General features: G+C 42.3%; 1 protein-coding gene across 2 annotated transcripts in view; it reads right to left on the bottom strand.

Moving 5' to 3' along the window:
• Nt5c2 (5'-nucleotidase, cytosolic II) overlaps positions 1 to 18,018 on the bottom strand; it is a 125,911-nt gene that overhangs the window by 55,914 nt on the left and 51,979 nt on the right. Inside the window, exons 1-2 of one of the 2 annotated variants that reach the window (XM_051200012.1) lie at positions 17,311 to 17,462; positions 3,145 to 3,264 (exon numbers count right to left, since the gene is read on the bottom strand). In XM_051200012.1, the coding sequence (XP_051055969.1) occupies positions 3,145 to 3,245 (101 nt within the window). In that variant the 5' untranslated portion in view covers positions 3,246 to 3,264; positions 17,311 to 17,462. Of the gene's footprint in view, positions 1 to 3,144; positions 3,265 to 17,310; positions 17,463 to 18,018 lie in introns of those variants that run through there. The other variant, XM_051200011.1, reaches the window with a different exon arrangement.

Here is an 18,018-nt window from a genome sequence, read left to right as displayed (position 1 = left end):
TTTTAACTTATGTTTTACATGCATTGGTGTTTTGCCTGTGTATTTATGTCTATGTGAGGGTGTCAGGTCCCCTAGAACTGGAGTTACAGACAGCTGTGAGCTGCCATGTGGGTGCTGGAATTGAACCTGGGTCCACTGGAAGAGCAATTAACTGTCTAAACCACTAAGCCATCTCTCCAGCCCAACCCAAGGCCTTGTGTTTTTGTTTTTTAACATGGGTTCTGAAGATCAACTCAGGTCCTCATGCCTACATGGCAAACACCTCACCAACTGGGCTATCTTCTCAGCCCTAAGATAATGTCTTAATTAGTTCTATTTAGCCAGTCCATACTATACATACTATAGGATATTTGAAATTATATACATAATTTTTTGCCAATTTTAGAACTAGATACATAATTTTTTAAAAGCAAATACTTGCAAGAAGCCAAAAACTCAAATTTTTTTTTATTATTAAAAAGTATTTTATTAGGATAGAGTGATATAGCTCAGTATTTAAGAGTCCTGGGTTCGAGTCCAACAATGTATTTACCTAGTATATAGGATCATATCACACTACACTACCCCAGCACCACACAAAAACTGACATAACAAACAAAATTTTTTAATGGGTTAAACTAGACTTTCTGGAATACACCTACAATACCAGCAATCACAAGTCCAAGGATATGAGCTCATTCCCAGTATGACCCATAGAGAAAAATCTAGTATGAAGAAAAACTTGTAAGCTATGAGAGATGTTTTTATTATTATTTCCATTGTTTTCAATCACTCCTACCTTATGAAAGATGTAGGGTGTGGAACCTGTCTAAATTATTGCAGGAAATACCATTCTAAATGAGTCAGAAATGTATCTGAGCTATGGCAGACTAGGTGCAATTAGGATGCTTACCAGATGATGCTTGCTAGAAATGTTAATGTTTATCTCTCTTCACAGTGTAAGTTTAGCCCTGTTCCCCCTGCTAAGAATGCTGTATCTAAATATATCCTCTAGAGGAGCAACTCTGCGGTCCCATATCAGATACCCTACATATCAGATATTTACATTACATTCATAACAATAGAATATTATAGTTATGAGGTAACAATGCAACAGTTTTATGGTTGGGAGTCACAACATGAGGAACTGTATTAAAGGGTCACAGCATTAAGAAGATTGAGAAGTACTGCTCTAGAGCCTGAAGATTAACCAAATAATAGAACATAAATATATACAACACTTGCAATCATTAGAGTAAAGTGCTACTTTCTTTCATTCAAGATGGGGTCTCATGTAGCTTAGAAGGCCTCAAACTTGCTATGCAGGTGAGGAAAATCTTGAGTTTAACTCTCCCGTCTTTGCCTCCAGAGTACTGAGGTTACAGGCATTTGCCAGCATGCCCAGTTTATACTGTGCTAGGGATCAAACCCAGGACTCTGTGCAGCTAGGCAAGCACGCTGACAACTCAGCTATATCCACAGCCCCGTGTTTTCTTTACATGTATAAGCATGCTGCTTTAAAGTCTAAGAGATGGCTCAATGGATAAAATACATGTTGCACAAGCCTTAATAACCTGAGTTCCACCTCTAGAAACCACAGCAGAAGTAGAGAACCAACTCCAGAAGGTTATTGTGTGCCCATCATACATGACAAACCAACATGCACCCATGCTCAATAAATAATAAAGAAACATTTAAAAGTTTTAAAATTCTGTTCCATACTTGAATTTCTATGGCACATACCAACACACCACACAGAAAGGAAAGTCATCAAATACCCACTATGTAATCTGGAGACTTGACAGGAACTATAAATTTTTTTCACTTTTTCAGGGCTTAAGGAATAAAAGCCTAATAATACCCAGAAATGCTACATAGTGACCTACCATGAACGAAGTATCATCAGCTTACATTAAAAACCAACTACTACTAGACTACATGCTTTTCTGTGTAGAAGGCAAAGTCAGACCTATAACATTTTTATAAGTACTAATATTGTAAACAAAATTGTTAATCTGTATTTTGTGTTTTTAATCTTTTTTGAGATAAAGACTCATGTAGCCCAGGCTACATGATCAGGATCCCCGTTTCTACCTCTCAAGTGCTCAGGTTACGAGTATGTACTACCACACCTGGGATAAGTAAACACAAATTTTGAATTCTGCTTAAAAATTATAACCAGGGGCTGGAGAGATGGCTCAGTGGTTAAGAGCCCTGACTGCTCTTCCAGAGGACCCGGGCTCAATTCCCAGCACTCACATGGCAGCTCATAACTGTCTCTAACTCCAGTTCCAGAGGACCCAACACTCTCACACAGACACACATACAGGCAAAAACACCAGTGCTCATAAAAATTAAAATAATAAATAAATAATTTTTAAAAGATTTGTCTAAAAAAATTTCTATCACTTTATGGCAAAGTGCCGTTAACTTAAATTCTGTTAAATTCTGCTAAAATTTCAGTTAAGAATCTCCTCAGAGGGCAAAAGCACTTGCTGTGAAAGTCTAGTGACCAGAGTTCAATCCCAGAAGCCACATAAAGATGGAAGGAAAGACAGACAGATGTCACAGGTTGTCCTCTAATTTCTACATGTGCACTGTGGTATGGCCACACACATGCATACACACACGCACGCATACACACACATGCATATACACACACCACCACCACCATCACTATCATCATAAATAAGTTTTAAAAATAATGTCAATTAGCAAAGCATGGTGGTGTGTGCCTATTGTGCTGGCTACTTAGAAGGCTGAGAATGGAGGAACACTTAAGCCTATGTACTCGAAGACAGCCTGGGCACACAGTAAGACCCTGTCTTTAAAACAGAAAGGAACCTAGATATTGTGGTGCATATCTATAACCACAGTACTTGATAAGCTGAGGCAGGAGAACTGACAAGGGCTCAGCTGGGCAACATGAGATTACCAAGAAGAACGAGGAAAAGAAGTTCCAACCCAATTAACTAGGTGCAATTTTCTAGCAAATAAAGACTTTCTTCAGTGTGCTGTAGGTAAAAAACCTGAATGTCATTAGATTTGAACCACTATATACTCTGTGATAAATTACTTAATGTTTATATATGAGTTCCATAGCCTGAAGAATAAGAATCAAAAGTATAGGCTTCCTAGAGTGTTTTGAGGATGAAGCTATCTTACCGGTGATAGGCTTCTCGGCGATATTTTTTCAAGGCATGCTTATCCATGTTAGCAGGCACATCCGCTGCATTCTGTAATCGATCACTCCAGGAAGTAGTCATTTTATTTGTATGATGAATTCTAGAAGAGAAAATCAACAATTTATAGTTGTAAACAGCACTGGTATACTAACATACCATTAAAAAACAAAACTTTAAAAAAAAACTGTAGCTGTAAGATACACACACACACACCTTTTGCTGGGTGGTGGTGGTGTATGCCTTTAATCCCAGCACTTAAGAAGCAGAGACAAAAAGGTTCTCTGTGAGTCTGAGGCCAGACTGGTCTACAGAGTGAGTTCCAGAACAGTCCAGGCTACACACAGGAACCCTGTCTCGAAAAAGCAAAAAAAAAAAAAAAAAAAAAAAAAAAAAAAACCAGCATGCCTTTCATCACAACTAGGCTACTCTTAGTTTGTAATTTTCTGAAGTCTTCACTTGCTCATTATTTTACTGCTTTGTTTTACTACTGCTGGAGATCAAACCCAAAACTTCACACATCTAAGCAAGTATCCTAAAACTGAGCTACAGTTTTATTAAAATACCCATGTTTGTGAAAACATCTGGAATATAACATTTTAACACTGCCTTCATGAATCAGTGCAGCTGTGGTATCTCCCACTCCAAAGACCATGGAGAGATCAGTCTGACTAACATTCCTTCATGAAGGGAAGACTTGGGGCCTGCATGAAACCCACCACTCCTCAAGACCATGTAAGGGGTAAACTCCTTCAGGGCACAGATTTTTATTGAGCAGTCCATACTATACATAGAATTTACAATGGTAAAGTTGCCTGAGAGTCTCTCATGAGACTAGACAGGTTACAGGTCCTAGGAGAGAACATACTATTATTATTCTACTAAATAGATGTGTGTCACGCCAACACATAAATGACTTATTGCTATGCTCAGATTGGTGCATCTCTCAACCTTTGTCAGAGGAACAACTTCTTGTAGTAGCCAGATATTAACATAAAACCCAAAATGAGCCAAAGTACAAATAAGAAAGACACCACGAAGTGCTCAACCCTGTATGAGACTCCTCCTCCCAAGGCTCAGGGATTGTTGTGGAAGAGGAGCTGTAAACAGGGTAAGAACCAGAGCCAGTGGACGACCTCAATGAAAGTATCATCTGGACACAGCTACACATATGGACTCAAAGAGGTTGTGACAGAATCCCCAAGGTGCACCCACGCTTAGGCCAGATGTGATCCCAACATGGAGGAGGGGAGTGGGTATGAAGTCCCAACCCCAACAGATAAATTCTGGAAAAGGAGAATCACTTTAAGAGAATGACCTTATTGCTGGTCACTGGTGGTGCACGCCTTTAATCCCTGCATTTGGGAGGCAAAGGCAGGCGGATCTCTGTGAGGCCAGTCTGATCTACAAAGGGAACTCCAAGACAGCCAAGGCTACACAAAGAAACCCTATTTTGAATTAAAAACAAACAAGCAAACAACTGACTTTAAGTAGGTGGACAATTGTTGGTGATATTTTGCTTATGATCTAACAAAGTTTGCCTGAAGATCAGAAGGCAAAGCTAGCCACAGCCACAGAGGCCAAGCAGTGGTTGTACACACCTTTAATTCTAGCACTCTGAACACAGAAGCAGACTGCTCTCTGTTAGTTCAAGGCCACCCTGAGCTACACAAAACTGATCAAGTCTAGAGGAACAGAGCTCACACAAAGGTGATCTCAGCATTTGGGATCCCACACCTTGAATCCCAGCACTAGAGAGGAATACAAGGCGGGAGGAGACAGGAGCTCAGTGCAGCTGAGGTTTGGTGGAGACAGATGCAGTCTGAGCACAGGATCACCCCTTCAGTCTGAGCGTTGGTGGAGGCGAGCACTCTCTAGGGGCTGGCCGCTTTGCTTCTCTGATCTTCAACTTTGACCCCAAATCTGTCTCTGGGTTTTTATTATTAATGCTAATTAGAATTCATGCTCTATCTAGCACCCAACTTTTGGGGTACAAATTCATAAAAATGCATTTGCCTGTGGATTTGAATATCTCTATGATCTGTTTTAATAAGTTTTTCTAAGGCAGAGGAAAATAAAGGAGAACCAATTTCAGTATGGTATTATAAGGCTAGAGAGGAACAGCCTAAGGTTTCAAACAACCAACCTTGATATATCCAGTAACCTTACAGGGATTCCCAAATGACAGAGGCTCTGTAAGAGCCAATGTTAGAATTAAGGAGATTCAAGAAAGTGATAGTCTCATATGGCATGCATTCACCATTTGTTAGACTCATGGTCAACTTGCAATAGAATTACCATAGAGACTAGAGAGACTTGGCTACAGCTGTTTTAAAACTTGGTCCTCAATTACAAATGAAGGCCTGGTGGAAAGATGAGGCTAAGACCTTTAAACGACAAAACAGGGCTAAAAGTATGGAAATCTCCCAAGACCAACTTCTTGGAGAAGATTATGCTACTATAGCAAGGCAATCTCTATATGATGACCACATTCTGGATTTATGCCACACAACAACTTTAAATGCTTGGGATAGAATTGGAGAAGTAGGAAAGAAAAATGAGTCACTTACTAAAGTTATATAGGACCCAAAGGAAGCCTTTACAGATTTTTTACAAAGACTGACCTCAGCAGTAAATAGAATGATAGCAAATTCAGAAGCTAAACAAATAAATCTCTGGCTTTTGAAAATGCTAATTCTCAATGCAAAAGGATAAGTAGGTCTTAAAGGCAAGATCAGCACCTTTGGAGGAATAGATCCAAAATACAATCAATATTGAATCTCATGACCATGATGATACTTGGATAAGAGAGGTGATTTCCAGAGATTTAAAGAAAAAATCAAAATGTCAAATGTTTTAATTGTAGCAAACAAGATCACCTTAAAAGGAACTGTAAACAGGGCTTTCCTAGAGACAATGCTTTTTCTAAGCATAATCCAAACAGAACACCCCCTCCCTTCTGGATTTGCAGAAGGTGTGGCAAAGGCAGGCATTGAACTAAGGAATGCAGATCAACAAGAGACATTCAAGATAAGACTTTGCCACCAAGAAACTCCTTTACAGGCCTCTCACAGGCCCCTATGCCAGATCAGTCATTTCCTGTCATCATGGAGGAAACTCCTTCTCAAGCAATTAAAGAACCTAATATCTATTGGGGAAATCCATACTGCTCTGGTAATAAAAGAGATTTAGCAAATAAAACACACAGGACAGCCAGAACTACACAGAAAAACTCTGTTCAAAAAACAAATAACAAAAGCTCCAAATGAGCTCCTTCCATACAGTTAGAATAATTCTGTGCTACAACACTAAATATCCAGTTTGCAAAATAGTTATATCTGAAAAGTAACAAATGAAATGAATTTGTAAGCATTTAAAATGTTATTATTTCATACTTTAAAAATATTTCATAGGCTAAACATATACAGTGCCCCTTTGTGACTACCATCACCCTCCACCAAAGAAAGGAGCATGGTGCTAGAGCAGCTAGAAATAATAGATGAAAGCAAAACAGGAAACAAAGACAGACTCAAATTCCAGACTCAGCCTGGCCACCAATCTAAAATCAATATTACTTCCCAAGAACACACTGATTCTAGCTGGACATGGTGACACATGCCCATAATTCCAGGACCTGAGCTTGAAGGAGATTCTCCAGTTCCAGCTAGTCCTGGTTATGCTGCAAAATCCTGTCTATCAAAACTTTAAAACTAAATGCTAATGGCCAATACATAGGAAGATAGCTGTTTTGGTGCTGCTGCTGCTCATTTTAGATAGGAGCTTTTTGTATAACTCAGGCTGATCTTGAATCTGTAATCACCTTGTCTCAACTTTTGAATGCTCAGACTGTATGTACATACCAGTATACCCAACAAATCCATTATTTTAAAACTACAACCAAAGCAAACTGACATTTGATTTGTTATCTGACACAAAAGAAACCTTTTACTATCCATAAAATGTCAATAAAAATCCAATATTTATGATATCCTATTATATTCAAGTCCAAAATCAAAGTTTATAATTGGCAATCAAGACTTATTTTCATAATTAAACATTAAAACAAAATATCACACTTCCAGAGTTTATTGCAACAAAGGTTCTTTGATCATGCTATTTTAAGTGAACTGAGGACTTTAACAGTGTGTACTAGGAACTTACCAGGCAAAGTATTTAACACAGCCATATTAATCACATACTTTTCAATGGGATAAACGTCATAACAATTAGTAAATATGAACAGCCACTGCTTTACATTAAAATTTAATTTTGGAGGGCTGGAGAGCTGGCTAAGTGGCTAAGAGCAAGTGTAGTTCTTGCAGGGAAACCAGGTTCAATTCCCAGCCTCCCACTGGATGGCTCACAACCCATAACTCCAGTCTTGAGGGTCCAATATCCCTCTTGACTTCCTCAGGCACCAAGCACACTTGTGGTAAACATGCATACAGAAATGAATACATCTAATAAAAACTTAACAACAACAACAACAAAAACATTCTTTGAAGCCGGGAGGTGGTGATATATATCTTTGATCACAGCACTTGGGAGGCAGAGGCAAGTAGATCTCTAAGTTCAAGGCCAGCCTGGGACACAGAGTTCAAAGACAGCCAAGACTACACAGTGAAACCAGGTCTCAAAAAACAAAACAAACAAGCAACTTTATTTTGTATTAGAAATAAAAACTTGGAATTTACCAGTTTTTATATTTAACCATCTCCAGTCTGAAAACTCTAACTGAAAATGGGAAGGATAATTCTTAAAAAAAAAAAAAAAATCTTCACATCCGTCCAGAGCTTATTTGCTCTTAATACCTCTTTCATTTACATACATTAAAGTGTATATAATAAAGTAGGTAATTTTATGGAAAATGAAGTTAATGCTATACCCTCCACTTATCTGCCTATATTGTACTGGGTAGTTGCATTTTATATAGCCCTTAATTAACTCTTAACCTTTGACAGATGGCCAAGTGAAAGCCAAGAGCACAGTGGTTACCCAGCTGGCTTTATCATTATATTGTGCTTATGGATCTCCCTTAATGCATCTGCAAATCAACTAGTTTATAATACATTCCCTTAAAAACAAAATTTTGCCAGGCAGTGGTGGCACATACCTTTAATCCCAGTACTCGGGAGGCAGAGGCAGCCAGATCTCTGTGAGTTCGAGACCAGCTTGGTCTACAAGAGCTAGTTCCAGGACAGCTTCTAATGCCACAGAGAAACCCTGTCTCGAAAAAACAATACATAAATAAAAATAAAAACAAGAAAATTAGATGTGAATTTTCTTTCATTCATTTACAAATACTGAAAAACTTCTCATATCTGTAGTTAAAAGTATCACCCACGATTTAAAGAACATTTTGAAATAATGTTTCAACTTTTGGGGGGGTTGTTTTGTTTTGTTTTTCAAGACAGGGCTGCTCTGTGTAATAGCCCAGGCTGTCCTGCAACTCACTTTGTAGAACAGGCTGGCCTCAAACTCACAAAGATCCGCCTTTCTCTGCCTCCCAAATGCTGGAATTACAGGTGTGCGCCACCACTGCCTGGCTGTGTCAAAACTTTTCAAAATACACTATAGCTTCTTCTATGTTCTTGGGAGTCTCTCTATAGTGTCCTTGCTGGCCACTCCACACTCTGAAATCCCTGCTTTAGCCTGGAGCCTACACTGTATGGACAGGAGCATCTGACCTGGCCCTAGAGCACCTTCCCCCACCTATGCCAAGCAATGCTCAACTCCAGCTCTCTTTACTTTTGTCTAGGCTGTGATCCCCTTGCCTCAGGCTCCCCATAAGGGGAACTTATTACTTTTGAGGTATGTTACAGCCTTTGCCCCATCTCATCACAAAAGTAACACATAGAAGGAAATACACATTTAAAGTACTTTAAGATGAAAGAACACCAATTTTGCAAAACAAAAGTACAAACTGTTGTGTCAAAACTGCTAAATCTCTCAACTTTGAATCTTTCAAATGCTCACATCAAGTGGTATGGTGGCTCAAACCTATAACCCTACAATTTGCGAGGTTAAGAATAGCATTATATCTGTAACGTGGAGGCCAACTTGGGTTACATAGTAAGTTCCAAACCAACCCAGGCAACAAAGTAAGACCTTGCCTCAGAAAGTGGGATTAGGGACAGCAAGATGGCTCAGTGGTTTAAAGGCACTTGGTACACAAGCCTGGCAATTTGACTTTGATTCCCAAAGCCCACATAAAGGCCGAAGAGAACTGGCTGCAAAGCTGTCCTCTGCCATGGCATGGACACCAACATGCACATTGCATACATGAACACATAAGAACTTATTATCATTACATTTTATATACAGGGGTGTATGGACTGCATGTATGCTGATATACCGCAGACATGTCTGGCGCCCTCATACACCAGAAGAGGGCATCAAATTGTTACATACTATAGTAGGCCACCATGTGGGTAATGGGATCAAACCCATATTCTCTGGAAGAGCAGCCAGTGCTCTGAACTCTTATTAAGACATCTCGAGCCCCTCACAATTTTTTAAACATCGTAATTAACAGGGAGGGACCAGAGGCATGGAAAATTGTTGCCTGGAACACTTATGGCCCTGGGTTCAATCCCAACATCATGAAAAAAAATTTAAAACATTTTTTAAATTATAATTAAGTCATGACCAACTGGGTTTTTTAAAAAGATATATTTATTTATTATGTAAAGTGTTCTGTCTTAATGTTTCCCTTCCCACCAGAAGAGGGCATCAGATCTCACTATAAATGGTTGTGAGCCACCATGTGGTTGCTGGGAATTGAACTCAGGTCCTCTGGAAGAGCTCTTAACGTCTCTGAGCCATCTCTCCAATCCAATGACAAACCAATTTTTGCACCTCCAGGCCTTTTGCCTCTCCTCTTCCTTCTTTCCTTTTCAGTGTTGGGGATTGACCCTTGGACCTAGAGTTTCCTATGCAACGCATTCTACCACTGACATCCTTTCATTTTGTTTGTTTGTTTCCTCAGACAGGGGTTCTCCATAGCTTTGGGGCCAGTCCTGGAACTCAGGGGCTGGTGAGATGACTTGGTGGTGATGGACAATGCTGCCCTGAACTGCAGTTCCCAGTACCCACATCAGGCAGCTCACCGCCATCTTACTCCACTGTAGGGGACGTGATGCCCTCTTCTGGTAAATATAACACACGTACAAACACAGATACACTCATACACACAATTTTTAAAGAGTCTGCACACAAAATATATGGTTAACAAATTCCTAAGGGGAGGGGTGGGAACACTACTCATATTTTTGCATGTGACACTTGTAAATGCTAAGTATGTCTCTGATCAGTCTCTCAGTGCCTGTCTGTCTTTCAACTATAAACCCCATGATATTGAAACTATTCCAGCACTATCCCAAGCATCACACACAGTAAACTTAATACACAGACTGAAATACATGCATCCCTCCCATATTCAGGCATGATAGTTCATAACTGTAATACCAGCATTTGGGACGTCGAGGCAGGAAGATTGCCAAAGTTCAAGACTAGCCTCAGGCTACATAGTGAATTCCAGAATAGCTTGGGCTACAGTAGGAAGTTCTGTTTCTAACAGCTGTCTCAGCACACACACAATGTACATATGCAAACATGTGACATAAATGAACTGCTAAACTTCTACTCTTTGCAAGCTCTTTGTGTTTTAAAACCCAATTTGTTTATAAGCCTGAAAACCCTAAAATACTGCCCAAGTCCCTTTTAATGCTCTAAATGTACGGTAGAAATCTTACCCTTGGTTCACAAACATGAACAAATCCTGGGTTGATTAATGTAATAATATTTTGCTAACCTTTCAACATCAAACTGTAGAACAAAGGCTCCTTGTTCTCTGGTCAAAAATAACAACGCTGAGAAGACTGTCAAGACAGAGATGCAGTACCTGTTGCCTTGGCAATTCATTTCTCTGTGTCAAGCAACAGTCGTCTCTATCTGTACTCTGAAATTCTAGCTGGAGTCACAAATTTAGCAAAGCATACTGGCCTGTAGTAACAGCAGAAAGATAGGGAATTCAAGGCCAACCACAGCTTCATAGCAAGTTTGAGGCCAGCCTGGAATACACGAGACTCTGTCTCCAAAAAAGAAGTATCAATGTGAGTAACAGTGGCTGCCATACAGAGCGCTTAATTTATAACGCTTGAACCTACAATGCTTCATATATATGGCCTGCACAAAGCCCTTTATGCTTAGAAAAATGTACAGCCAACTTCTACTTTCAGGCCCTAAACATCACAATTCCCATCACATGCCAAAGGTTCTCAACATATTCAATTTTCCATATCAATTCAAGTATATTAAATTTAATCTACTATCCACAGACAGAACTTTTTCAAGATTTGTTCTTAAAATCTACCTCAAAGGCAAAGCAGAGGCAGGAAGACAGCTCAGTCAGTAAAGTGCTTGCCTCCAAACCATGGAGACCTTTCCTCCAGAACATGACCTGACCTGAATTCCCGGAGTCTACTGGACAGAGCCCATAAGAGACCCTGTTTTAAAGGAGATGGATGACACTTTTGAAAAAGACACCCTACGGTGTCTTCTGACCTCAACAAGGCCATACATGCATAAAAATAAATATAAATTTAACAAACACAAAACAAAAAATAAAAATAGGACTGGGGTGCAGGTCAGTTAGCAAAATGCTTGTCTAACAAGCTGGGTACAGGAACACACACTTTGTCACCAGTACTTGGGAGGCGGAAAAAACAGAGTTCAAGGTCATCTAGGCCAGGCTAGGTTCCTTAGGAGCCTGTGTCAAAAATAAAACAAAAATCAATGACAGATAATTGAGTAAATGGTCCAGTAGAGGATCAGGCAGAAAATTGTTTAAAAGAAAAAAGTAGGGAGGGGCATAGTGACACTCCTGGAACCCCAGCACTTGGAAGACAAAGACAGGACGATCACCTGGAATTGGAGGCCAACCTAGTCTAGAATCAATTCTAGGTCAGCCATGAGGATCACTTCAAATATGAGACAGGCTACTTTACATGGTGAGTTCCAGACTAGCCAGGGTTACCACTGAAAACCCTATCTCAAAAAACAAACAAACAAGAAAACAGAACGGGGCATCCAGATGTTTGCCACCAAGCCTTATGACCTGAATTCAATCTCTGGGTCTCAAATGGTGGAGGGAGAGAACCAATACCTACCTACAAGTTGTCCTGTTCTATGTGTACACAGAGGCATGTTCCTGCATGTGCATTCTTGTGGATATATGTTTACACCACACACTTCAGATAGAGGACTTGGAGGAATTGAGATGGAACTGATCTATTAGTCTCTTCCCCAAGGACTAGCTCTTACAGTAACTGAAATAGTAAGCAAGCTGTCAAGAGAGAAAAGCAACCAACAGTCCTAACAAGCTGTAATGCCTATGAACCACTACAATGACCGAAATGGCAAGATATCCCTAAAGATGCACTAGTGGTACTTACATCCTGGGAGAAACGACAGCTATCTAACTGGACTTAGGGCACACTCAATAGGAAGGAATTCGTGCTTGGGACTATAAGCACAGCTCACTAATAGCTCACTAGCTGTGACTGGTGAAGACTGGGAACCTAGAGGAGAACCTGCTGCTGCTGCTTTCCTAAACAGTTTAACTTCTAACTGCATTCTAAACACTTGTCCACATTCCCAGTTTCACCCCTCAAGGAAGCTTTTTTTTTTTTTTTTTTTAAGGCAAACGGAGACCATTACAGAAGGGCACAAAAACTGGTCAAAATGCAGAGAACAACAGACTGTATGGGTGCTCAGCCCACTTAATGGGTCTACAACACAATCCTAAACCTAAGGCTCAGGCAACATTTTGGAAGAGAATTCTAAGAACCAAAGGATCATGATGTTTTCTGTGAGACAGGAAAGCTGCACCCATTAATATTCAACAATAAGCTACCTAAACAAGGCCTGAAAAACACCACTACCAATTGACACGCCAACACCATGGGCAAACCCTCATAAGGCCTCACTCCAATATGAAGTCAGAATTTGTCTTCTCTAGGGATGAGCTTCCTGACTGCTTTATTCAATTCCAAGTAGTCACATCTAAGCACATACAGACATGAGCAACACCGAATGCACTCATCAGGTTATATTTATAAATGTGTATATACAAACATACGCATACGCAGCGGTAATAAAGAAAGGGACTACAAATTTGAGAAAGCAGGTGCACTGGAGGAGCGGAGGGGGTAAAGTAGGGAGATTACAAACAGCATCCACATATGAAATTCTCAACCACAAAAAAGTAAACTAATTAAATAATTACACCTCAAAAAATAAAAGTACATTCCACTGGTCATTTCAAATGAAATCACACTAAGATTTAAATGCTTGTTTGCTTTCAGAGACTGGGCCTCGGGAACCCTAAGTTAGCCTGAACTCCGTTTGTAGTCAATGACTTACGCTCCAATCTTCTGCTCTCACCATTGCTGACCTCACTTTTTGTAAAAGACATTAAGTTTCGGGTGCTAGATTTCCCTAGTAGATCCTGTCACACAGGCTTGCTCATGTGACTTCCTGGTAGTGGTTCCCAGCCAGCAAAGACACACCAATGGCAGAACACTCCGCCCCTGGCTCCACCCCCAATGGGCGTGGTCAGTGCCACAGAAGGACTATCTCACTACACTTCATCAGTCTCCAAATCAAACTCCTCTTTCTGATTCTGTATTGAGCATAAAAAGGGAGAGTATATTTGCTACCATGCTACTAGAAGGCTTTCTGTTAATAGTTACATTTCTGTTGTTTTGTTGCTAGTTATTTTCTGAAAAACTTTGGCAACAATCACTATAGGATGCAATCAAATTTCAATCAATAAAGTTAAATAAAACAGGCCATGTTGGCCCTCGCCTGTAATCTCAGTCCTGCAGAGGCTAAAGCGAGAGACTAGAAAGTGGAAGGCCAGCCTCAACTACCAAGTTGCAGTCCTGCTTAAGATAGTGAGACTCCCATTTCAAACCCCCTTCCTGTACACCCCTCAAAAAATAAACAATTTAAGACTTACTGGGGCTGGAGAGAGAGCTCAGTCACTAAGCACATTTTTTGCTCTTTGGGAGAACCTGAGTTAAATTCCCAGCTCCCACATTTGGTTCACAACCCATATGCAACTCCAGCTACAGATCCAATGCCCTCTTGACAGTGACAGGCACCAGGAACACAGATGGTGCACATATATATACACACAGGCAAAACACTCACACATAAAATATGGATAAATCTGATATAAAAAGGCTTAGTGGGTCAAATGGTAAGATTTTAGTACTCCATGACAATTTGGGTTTGAACCTAAAAAACTCAACCAAAACCAATAAATAAATGGTTCTCTTTATTCATTCTGATCTATCTGCATAGACTCCAAGTGGCATTATATCCTGTAAAGGGCTTACCAGAACATTCTGGCTTTATCTACTGCCCTTGAAATGTATGTAATGCTGCCTGTGTCCTGGCTAAAAGTAGTTTTACTACTCAAATGTCACTCAACATATGCCTTGTGATAGTTAACATTTCATGTTAGTAGACGTTGTCATAAAAGCTAAAAGCTTCACATCAACAAAAATTTACTAGAAGCATGTGTGCCAGGCACTGCCTACTACAGCGCATAAAGGCCTGTTACAAAACATCCACAAATGAAAATTAGATGAGGGCTCTAGAAATGTGGACAGCCCAGTAGCAGTATGTACACAGCAATCATCACTAGATAAATTTGAGATCACCCATGGTGGCCCACTTTATAATCCAAGCACTTGAGGAGCTTATGTTAGTCTGACGCCAGCCCGGGCTACAAAGTGAGACCTTATCTCAAAAAGCTAAAAACAAAAACCGTTAGACATAAATAGCATGATAAGATTTAGGCAGGTTGTTTTCTGTTTTGCTTTCACTGAGTTAAGCCTTTGGAAACAGTGAAGTAGTAACACACAACCCCTTTTTTTCAAGCCCAGGCAAGCATGGTGGCTCATGCCTATAATCCCCATACTTTGGAGCTGAGGTAGAAGGATCCCAAATTGGAAGCCAGCCTAAAATACATAGCCAATTCAAGGTGCAAGGGTGGGTCCTGGCCCAGAGGAAGAGGGGCACAAAATGAGCAGCTTAATGAGGCTCTATCTCACATTAAAATAAAAAGGGCTGGGATGTAGTTCAATAGCAGACTGCTTTTGCCTAACCTACGCTTAGCTGGGAGTTCAGTTCCCAGCAGAGAGTTTTGTTGTTGTTGTTTTTTGAGATAGGGTTTCTCTGTGTAGCTTTGGAGCCCATCCTAGAGCTCTTTCTGTAGACCAGGATGGCCTCAAACTCAGAGATCCGCCTGCTTCTGCCTCTACCTTCTGAGTGCTGGGATCAATTGCATACACCACCGCCACCTGGCTGAGATCTTATACACTTTTTTAAAACTCATTTTTGGTTTTCTTGTTGTTGTCAATGTTGTTTTTTGAGACAGGGTCTCTAGTAGTCCTGGCTGTCTTGAACTTGCTTTGCAGACCAGGCTGGCCTTGAACACAGAGGTCCACCTCTCCAGTATACCACCACACCAAAATGAGAGCCTAAGGTTTAGACACTGGCCAAGTAGTGTGTGGCCCCAGTACTGTGAAGGCCGAAGCAAGGAGTTTTAGGACAACCTGGGATGCATAGCAGATTCCAAATAAACAGCAATATCATAAACATAACTTTTCTAAATACCATATTTTGTGCACTACTTTCTTCATACAACAAAGTCTTGTCACATAAAAGGACACTCCTCCTCTGACAGTCCCCCATATTCTGGCTTCCTTCAGGAAGATGGCATCTACTAAGGCCAGCAGGCACTCTAAGTATCCATATTAACCTTCTTGAAGTTATAATCTTCTGGCTGACTGTACATTTTCATAGAACAGAACCTTGAAAGACATCATCTTATTTTACAGATTAGCTGGTTGTAAATTCTAGGTTGAGAATAATAATACAAGTCTGTTAACACCTGCACTTAGGTAAGCTGAAGAAAGATCCCAAGTTCGAGGCCACTAGGGTATACACCTGTCTAAGGCCCACAGAACAGGTTCATGCTGTAATGGGAATGTTCTTAGAAAGTATGTATGGTAGCCTGGATCAACAGCCCAGCATAATTATTTTGACACTGTTAAATGCCCTCAAAGCTTTTATTTCAATTTCTAACTAGCTGGCTTTTTGATCTGAACCTCTAAGTCCAGATGTCTTCATTTGGATAATTGGAAAATGCTAAGGTGACTACAGGAAAGACCTGAAGCTTCCTGTCTACGATAAATGGCAGTTTTAACATCCTCCCCTTCACGTGCAGGCTGGAGGAATTTGCGTCCCTTAAGAAGAATTAATAATCTACGGTCATGAGTACTGTGCGGACGGGCGCGTAGAGGCAGAGCCGCAGCGGGTCACAGGCAACCGTGTTTAATGACTAGTCATTTCAGAGCGCTCTATTAGCACAGCCCTCAACCTCCCGGGCTGTGAAACAGCTCAGACACCAGCCTTCGCCTACTGCTTTAAAAAGCCGCGGCCGGGCAAAGCCAACCGCCCAAAAACGTTATTCCTGTCACAGGCCCCGCGACGGCACATGGCCCTGCTGCAGGGCTTGGGGCCCCAGGAAAAAGGCAAGGGACGGCCGTTCCCAAACGTCTTTGGGGACTTGCAATCGCTGTGAGCTTTCCAGGAAGTGCCGCACACCACAAAACTGGCTCGAAGGCCATTCCGCGGGCGACTCCAAACCCTGCCAGGCTCGCAGCCCCCGGGAAGAGGCCCGCGCCCGCCCCACGAGAACCGAGGCGACGCTGCCCGCCGAGCCAGACGACGGGGACCGAGCGCGGCGCCGACCGCTCCGCGAGAAAGGCGGGGTCCCAGGGGCCGACGCTGGGGAAACAATGGCGCGAGCGTGACGTGGGCCGGGGGCGTCGCCGCCGCGCGGGGAAGGGGCTGCGGCGCCGCGGGGCGCTCGGGGCGGGGGCGTGCGCCACCCCGGGGCGCTGAGGCCGCGGGCGCGCGGCCGGGCCCGGGTAGGGGCCCCGAGGGCAGGGACGCCCCGGGCGGACGGCAGGGGCCGCGGGGTCGCGCGCTCAGCCGCGCATGCCGCCCAGCCCGCCCGCCCGCCCGCTCCAATCCCCCTCCCGCCCGCCGCGGGTGTCGCCGAACTCACCGGCCCCGCCGCACCGCAGCAATCCTAGCGCGCAACTGCCGCAGCCGCCTCGGCGCGCGCCCTCCCCGCCCCCGCCGCCCCGGCGCCGCCCCCAGCTCGCGCCCGGCCAGGGACCGGCGCTCTGTTCCGTCCTCGGGCTCTGCCGCAGAAGCTGGCCGCGGAGATGCTCTCTGGAGCGTGGACCTGCTTCAGCCCCTCACAGGGCTCGAGGAACTTCCAAGCACAGAAGCCCCGGTGCTCCTGAGCTCTGGGGGTGATGCACCGAAAGAGCCGGAGAATTGCCTTCGGACAACCACCGCTTGGCGTTTTGCCTGCGCCCTTCAGCAGAGGGCTGGCTACCCCGCCCCCACCTAAGATGACCCCGCCTACTCTGCGGGATGCTTTCCTTAAGGCGGAGTGTCCCTTACTAGGTCCAGTTGCCCAGTCTTGTTTGTAGATAAATGAAACTGAGGGCCTCCCTGGCAAAACCCTCTCCAGAAAGCCTTGCACTCAACTCCGTGGTAACCAAAAGGACCAGCTTTGAGGTTTATCGTAATGAGTTCAAATCCTAGCTTCCCCACTTACCAACTGAGTGAACTTGACTAAGAAATTTGACTACACACCATTAACTCATCAAAGACTATATTAATAGAATGAAATAATATTCGACTCCAGGCTTAGTTCTGGCTCATGGCAAACAATAAAGAGCAATAGTTGTATAAACACCCA

The sequence above is a fragment of the Phodopus roborovskii genome, unplaced genomic scaffold (assembly GCF_943737965.1).
Source record: "Phodopus roborovskii unplaced genomic scaffold, PHOROB, whole genome shotgun sequence".
Classification (NCBI taxonomy): Eukaryota; Metazoa; Chordata; class Mammalia; order Rodentia; family Cricetidae; genus Phodopus; species Phodopus roborovskii.
Note: the sequence above shows the minus strand (reverse complement) of the source record. Positions and strands in the feature narration are given on the sequence as shown.